At 42.0% G+C, this 8,170-nt stretch overlaps 1 protein-coding gene across 1 annotated transcript; it reads right to left on the reverse strand.

Moving 5' to 3' along the window:
- Positions 1 to 1,317: 1,317 nt before the first annotated feature.
- On the reverse strand, positions 1,318 to 3,543 carry LOC106572030 (uncharacterized). The gene is made up of 2 exons (XM_014145740.2): positions 2,720 to 3,543; positions 1,318 to 2,323 (listed from the first exon to the last, which is right to left on the reverse strand). The coding sequence occupies exon 2, from the start codon at positions 2,288 to 2,290 to the stop codon at positions 1,571 to 1,573; it is 720 nt and encodes a 239-aa protein (XP_014001215.1). The 5' UTR covers positions 2,291 to 2,323; positions 2,720 to 3,543; the 3' UTR covers positions 1,318 to 1,570.
- Positions 3,544 to 8,170: the final 4,627 nt, after the last annotated feature.

Consider the following 8,170-nt stretch of genomic DNA (forward strand, 5'->3'; position numbering starts at 1 on the left):
CAGTGTTGGCACAAGCCAAGAACACTTGTGAGTCTATCAATATCCATTAAAAAATGCACCTGAAAAGTATTCAGCCTATGTAACAGTAAATCCTTCTAAATTAGGGTGTGAAGCCAGGTCCGGTTGATGGGATAGAGTTCCGTAAACCTACAAACTCGTGTGCTGATGGAATAAGGTAAGTTGGAGGTTCCTAGAATGGAAACATTTTAGAAAACATTTTCTTGTGATTGTTTTTGTATCCAGATGATAAGCACAAACAGCGGCGTCTTTACGATGTAATGACACATTTTGGGACAAAGACTGGGGGGAAATATATAATCTATAAATCTGTATTTTAATTCATTTTATTTGAACTTTCAGGCTTGTGCTGTTTCTGGAAACTTTACATGAGTCTTTGTCATTGTAATCTCTCCAACCTGATAAGGTTTTAAAATGTTTTGCAGAAGTTCTCTCTACATAGCACTCAATGGATACATGCCTGACATGGACCTTCTCCCCGTGTCAGAAACGTATGCCAACTTTTCTCTACTTACTTCCCCTCTTGTGACAACAATGGAAATGTCAGTTCCACGTCAATGCATTAGAGACAACCTACGAGATGTCACACAAAGTTCAGGTTGCTACAAGGGAGCAGAGCAGCAGCCCGGAATGGCATCAGCTCAGGAAAATTAGAATAACATCCTCTCGTTTCCGAGAGGTTTGCCATGTCCGGGGAGAGACCTCAGCTGACAACCTAGCTGAGCGGATGTTCAAGGGATCTGGTATGCAGACCATGGCGATGAAGAGGGGGCTAGCCATGGAGCCAGTGGCTGTACAGGAGTACTGCACACTGAAGAATGTTAACTTCTTTCCGTGTGGCTTCGTAGTGAACCCAGATGCTCCGTGGTTAGGATCCTCTCTAGATGGCATCATATTTGATCCCAGTGTGAGACCACACTTTGGACTCTTAGAGGTCAAGTGCCCACATGTACCAAGTTATGTTGACTGCCCTTACCTTAAGATACAGAATGGAGAGCTGAAGTTGAAGAGATCTCATGCTTACTACTGGCAGGTGCAAGGTCAAATCCTTCTCACAGGTTGTAGCTGGTGTAACTTTGTCATCCGTGCACAGGAGGACATCCTAGTTGAAAGGATATATACAGATCTACAGGTTTCAAAAACTATAAGAGAGAAGGTTGACCACTTATTTTTACCACTACTTGCAGAAGTGTCTATCTCGCACCTGAATGGATCCCCTGCATGGGTGCCAAGTTTAGTGGTTTCATGAAAAATAAGTATTGATGTTCTTGTGAAGAAAACTATAGTAGAATAGATTTGTTTAAAAAAAATGTATTTCAGCAAATGTTCAACAGTTCAGTTAATCAATTACACATCTCTAACATTGTATTCAATCTTGCATTCTGGCTATTCTGTGTTTACTTGATTTCATTCCTCCACCCCTAAGCTCATTGCCTAATTAAAGACAATACAAGCTCCACACAAACTGATATTCACTACAACACAAGTGACTGATACATGTCGTAGATAAACAACTTATTATTTTGTTGATAGCAAATAAACACATGTTCATTTACACTGGCTTGGCCCATGCTCTGACCAAAGGTCCGTTTTGATAGTTGACCAACAGGCACGTCACTGGAAAAAATTGGTTGATGCTGCCTGAGATGGTCAGGGGGATGACTGTGTCAAAAAGCTTGTGCTCCTTTACTCTGCGGATCATTCTTTCAACATGCACTCTCAGCCTGGCAATGGATTGGGTCTCCCTAACCTCATGCGCTGGCATCTGTGTGCGTCTTGACAGAAAGGCTGGCCGGTAGACCTTGCACGGAACAATGTCATCTACGAGAAAGCCCTTATCCACCATAATGGCCATGTCAGGGGTGAGTAAGGAAATAATTCCAGACTGCTTGAAGATCTCCTTGTCACTCACAGATCCAGCATACAACCATGACACAAAAGTGACAGCTCCATTTGGTGACATTCCCAACATGCCCTTAAAGGTACAGTGTGACTTGTAGGAAGAAAACACCTCACTCTGCAGTAGTAGTGAAGATGGTGTCTGGCAGAGGAGTTCAGTGCGGTCGATCACTACCTGGGTGTATGGATAGTCGTTGAACTCAGGTGGTAGGTGGGCTTTGATGGTTTCCTTGGGGATCCATATCCGTGCTGATCCAAGCAGACAGTAGAGTAAATTGGCCCGAGAGATGATAATCCGTCTCACTGTCGATTGGTGGATGCTGAACCGATGGGCCAAATCCTTCTGCTTCAGACCCAGCGACAGACGAGTCATAAACAAGAAGAACTCGTCGATTGATGGCAGTGTCTGAACGTAAAGAAAACCGTTTTAGTACAATATAGTCCTTATATTCGGTCCATAACAAAAAGTAAGATCAAATAATATTCTCTTAAGTATTTAATGAAGTCACAGCAGCTATCATCACAGCAGTGAATTTGTTTTAAATGTTCCGTTATTTAACCTGGGAAGTGGACTAAGAACCAAATCTTATTTGCAGCAACGACCTGGGAGCATTTTGGTGGGTTAACTGAAAACTAATGTAAAGACAACATACATTCAATGTGCCTTCTTATGCTAAGATATGCTAGCCTAGTTTTAAATAACAATGAACATGTTCTTAAAGGTAAGATGGACTTTGGGATAATAATAATTAATAGTAAATAATAAACAATAGTAATGCTCGATAATAAATGATTACTGTACCTTGTGTAAAAACGTATATCCTCGTCAGAACCAGCAAATCGCTGTAGACCAAAGCTGTGTTGGGCGGTCAGTTCTCCAGCTTGGCTCGAAGCTCTTCAATTTCTCTTACGTGCTCATGTTTTGCCATTAGGGTCATGTTCAGGGCTGCGGGTTCAGGGACTGCATAGTAATCATGTGTCTGGACCGGATCAGAGACGGCACAGTCCATAAGCAGCGCACCTTGTTCTCATCCTCCTCAGTCGGAGGTTTCAGTCTTCTTTCCCAAACATCAGGTCTCTTTTGAATGTGCCAGTTCCACGCGAAGAGTAGGAACAACACCTCTTTTTAGGTATTGTCGCCCCCATGTTTTCCCTCAACGTCACTTTCGATTAAATGTGTACTACACACCTTTGTGTGTTTGGTGACAGTAAAGTTGTCACGACGTATTGCCACCAACCACCTTTTTCTGAGCGCTGTTACATCGACCGGGAAACTATGGAAGCTCACAATACCATTACATTTGGAAGAAACTGAACAATGCTCATTAGCACCTCCTTCGCCGGGCTGTAATTTAAATGTAGTCATTGCAAACTATTTCAGTCAGAAATGCATCGACTAGTTATAGCTAGAAAGCTAATGATAAAAACAATAGCAGAAATCGCTCCGGAAGTTATCAACCCGGTAGGAAGTAAATTACAATGTTGGAGGCGGTATAATGCATAGAGCCTCCGCCTGCAGGCACCCGGACCGGCCGCGATGAGCCAAACCCTCCCCTAACCCGGACGACGCTGGAGCAATTATGCGCAGTCCTATGGCACAGCCCGGGAATGAAGCCGGGTCTGACCGCTGCAGCCCTCAGGAGGCCCCTGACTCCGATTTTAAATGTAAGGGAAAACCCCCCTGATTTGGACAAAATAACATGGGAACATATTGGCATAGCACGAATCATACACACGATTGTAAATACCACCGAAAGCGGTCCATCTCCGTGCAAATCATATGGCAATTTTCCGATGGCAATTGCCAATTGTAACACCCCAAATTTCCTTTAGATGGCGAGCGCGCTCCACCGTGGATTTTCATACAGCAAATGATACCCAAGTCTACACCCAAGGGTCAGATTTTGATATGATTTTTTTTTTGAAAACTTATCAACCCTTAAAAAAGTGGTTTCTGGACCGTTTTTCGAATTTTTTTCGATTGTTATGTCAATTACACATGTATAAGAGCTGTATGAACATGCTTATGACGTTTTTTATTGACGTCGTTTTTTGGGTTGCTTTTGCTTGTGCACAAGGCATATGTTTTGTGCATTTTGAATATGATTTCATAGGAAAAAAGTGACTTTTCTTTTCTTTTTTTTTGCAAAATGACATGTCCAATGCTTTTTTTGTCAATTATGAAAGTATTGAATGTGCCAAATCACAGCAAATATCCAATAGATGGCTAGAGCTCTCCGCTGTGAATTTTCATATTGCAAATGTAACACAATTCAAGACCCAAGAGTCAAATTTGGAAAAAATGACATATTTTTTGAAAACTTTTCAACCCCTTAAAGAGTGGTTTCTGGACCGTTTTTCGATTTTTATGTCAATTACACATGTATAAGAGCTGTATGGACATACATTTGACATATTTTATTGACATCATTTTTTGGGTTGTTTTTGCATATGTTTTGTGGATTTGGAATATGATTTCATAGGAAGTTAAAAGTGACATATTTGCTTGTGCATAAGGCATATGTTTTGTGCATTTGGAATATGATTTCATAGGAAGTCAAAAGTGACATATTTGCTTGTGCATAAGGCATATGATTTGTGCATTTGGAATATGATTTCATAGGAAGTCAAAAGTGACATCTTTTTTTCTTTTTTTTGCCAAATGCCATTAGAAATGTGCAAATGAAATGTCCAATTCTTTTTTTGTCAATTATACGTGTATGAAAGTATTGAATGTGCCAAATCAGGATGTTTGTCCGTTTGCCATGTACGATCATAGGAAGTCGGTTTCCAAACCCAAAAGTCAGTGAACCATAGTCCAAATGGCATTTATACTGCCCAAATGATATATAGCCCTATGTTAAGCCATGAATCAATGCAGACAGTCTACTTGTCATGTATGATGAGGGAGAAGAGGGACTCTGTTGCTTTTAAACATTTTTAACGAATTTGACATGCTCAGAATGCATAATTGACTGGCCCGATGATCTCGGGATGGCCGTGCAGTGACTGTGGTTCCTCTCCATCGCTCGTTGTGTTGATTTCATCATGTCAACTTTGGTGATATTTTTTGCTGTTGAATCATATTGCAAATGCGCGTTACATTTGCAATATAGCGCGTTACGTTTGCAATATGATTCAATGGGCATTTAGCATCACGAATTTAGGCATGCTCAAAAATACTGCAGAAATGCATAATTGACTGTCCCGATGATCTCGGTATGGCCGGACAGTGACTGTGGTTCCTCTCCATGGCTTGATGGTGACATGAGAGAAGTGGGACTGTCGTTTTTTAGCGATTTGTTTTGTGGAAAAATGTCCAAAATGACTAGGGGCGCCCCATATTAGATGGGCACTGATGGAAGGTGCTCCCTACCCAACCGTGGACCCCTTGCACCCCCCTAAAGGCATTTAAAACCCTTCTAAAAAATTAATCCTGGTAACCCATTTCGGGTCACCATGTGCACGGATGCGCATTTGCAATATGTTTCAATGGGCCTCAACATCACAAATTTGGCATGCTCAAAAACCCTGCATTAATGCATAACTGACTGTCCCAATGAACTGGGGATGGCCGTGCAGTGACTGTGGTTCCTCTCTATCGCTCATTGTGTTGATTTCATCATGTCAACTTTGGTGATATTTTTTGCTGTTGAATCATATTGCAAATGCACGTTACGTTTGCAATATTGCGCGTTACGTTTGCAATATGATTCATCATGTCAACTTTGGTGATATTTTTTGCTGTTGAATCATATTGCAAATGCACGTTACATTTGCAATATTGCGCGTTACGTTTGCAATATGATTCAATGGGCAATTAGCATCACGAATTTAGGCATGCTCAAAAATACTGCAGAAATGCATAATTGACTGGCCCGATGAACTCAGGATGGCCGGGCAGTGACTGTGGTTCCTCTCCATTGCTCGTCACCCAGCAGTCAGCATCCATCAGTCAATTAGATGTCATTCTGACACCAAACTGATACCATCTGACACCAAATCCACTTTTTCCAACTCGTATAGAAGCCAACTATCACATATGTCAGAGAAGGCCCATAATTCACAGTGCTTTCAATTTTAACCATAAAAAAACATAAAACACATAGTTACGTTATAGCTGCGGGTCCAGCTCTGACAATATGTGTAGGCCTATGTGAGGCGACCCCGAATCCCAAGTTTCGGCTCGATAGGTCATTCGGTGCCCGAGCAATGGCCTTAATTGGTGCTGAAAATCCACTTTTTCAGGGCGTTACTACGGGGTCCCTGAATGAGCTATCGGACAGAGACATTGGGGTCCGTCTCTATGGGCCGAGGCGGTTTCAATGCACCTAGTCTTGTGACTCTGGGACATTTCTACATGTCGCCATGTCCGTGATATTCACAATGAATTGAACATATTGCAAATGCACGAGGCGGTTTCTCGGTCTTTCTCGTGCACTATCGACTTGAGCTCTAGAACAGGTTTCTAAAATTTCGGAGCTCTAGGTCTGACGGTTCTTGAATCGTTTGAACGAAAGTAACTATTGAAGGCGGTATAAGTCTCTAAGCCCCACACTATGTCCCTATGGCCAAATTGTGTGTGTGTGTTTTAGTTTTTTTTTGCAAAAAGAATAGACACACGTTGTCTTTGGGGTAGGGATAAACAGAATCCTGAATATGAAGTCTCTACCTTAAGAATTGACTGAATGACAGATGGTTGAGTTGCTTTTTTGCAGGTTAAATACATTCTGTTTTTAACCACTTCCGGTTGTCACAGAAGCTCTTGCTCCAACCGTTGTCCTTGGGGTAGACATAAACAGAATCCTGAATATGAAGTCTCTACCTTAAGAATTGACTGAATGGCACATGGTTGAGTTGCGTGATTTTCACTATCTACTGGTTGGCCATATGACAATAGCTCTAAGCTGTTTTTAACAACTTCCGGTTGTCACAGGAAGCTCTTGCTCCACACACGTTGTCTTTGGGGTAGACATAAACAGAATCCTGAATATGAAGTCTCTACCTTAAGAATTGACTGAATGACAGATGGTTGAGTTGCGTGATTTTTACTATGTGCAGGTTAAATGACAATAGCTCTTGGCTGTTTTTAACCACTTCCGGTTGTCACAGGAAGCTCTTGCTCCACACACGTTGTCCTTGGGGTAGACATAAACAGAATCCTGAATATGAAGTCTCTACCTTAAGAATTGACTGAATGGCACATGGTTGAGTTGCGTGATTTTCACTATCTACTGGTTGGCCATATGACAATAGCTCTAGGCTGTTTTTAACAACTTCCGGTTGTCACAGGAAGCTCTTGCTCCACACACGTTGTCTTTGGGGTAGACATAAACAGAATCCTGAATATGAAGTCTCTACCTTAAGAATTGACTGAATGACACATGGTTGAGTTGCGTGATTTTCACTATCTGCAGGTTGCTTATATGACAATAGCTCTAGGGTGATTTTAACAACTTCCGGTTGCTCCAGGAACCTTAGAATCGACACAGGTAGACCTCACAGTAGCCTGATGGATTGTTATAGAAGACAGGTTCATAAGGCATTCATAACCCACATAGACTTCAGGTTGAATTTAGGAGAATTGTCAATGTATTCCTATGGGGAGAGAAGTCATTGCACACTTTTTGATCTAAACACCTTTTTACTGTGAAGGGTTAATGCCACAGGGTCAAGGTTAGGCTTGCACAGATCGAGAGGACCTCAGGAACGCTCCTGAGGTTGAATTGTGCTTCTAACCCTAACGGTTCTCTCACTGTCACCCAAAAGCACTTGACATATTGGTGCAGGCATCATTTTGGGCCTAGTTTTCTCACGGTCACTGCGCTCAGACAGATTGAGCTACGGTCAAGCGGGGCGTCTCATTGAACTCGGCACAGCCTAGAGATAATGGTAATGCCATTGCAGGCTCTGTGTCTTTAAGCACCGCACTGTGTCACTCCGTCCTTGCTGTGTGTGTGTGTGAGAGAGCTTTTCTTTGACATCTGATGGGATATATGACTGAATTACAGTTCATGAGGGTTGCCTAGTCACACATATGAAGTTGTGGAAAGATCTGACCTTTTTAACCCTTCAAAACAGCCCCTATGACACCATTTTAAGGCACTTCTGGTTGACACAGGAATCTGAACGTTAGGCTCTTATAGAATATTGAGTTGTAGGTCTTTATGTTAAGAACTGACTTATTTACAGAGGGTTGAACAAGTGTGTGTTGTTTCAGAAAATCACAGAAATCTCGCAGAGCTCCGAAACC

The sequence above is a fragment of the Salmo salar genome, chromosome ssa15 (genome assembly GCF_905237065.1).
Source record: "Salmo salar chromosome ssa15, Ssal_v3.1, whole genome shotgun sequence".
Lineage (NCBI taxonomy): Eukaryota > Metazoa > Chordata > Actinopteri > Salmoniformes > Salmonidae > Salmo > Salmo salar.

Bases quoted from the DNA above. Each gene is read 5' to 3' on its own strand.
- LOC106572030 (XM_014145740.2), bottom strand. From the start codon at position 2,290: ATGACTCGTCTGTCGCTGGGTCTGAAGCAGAAGGATTTGGCCCATCGG.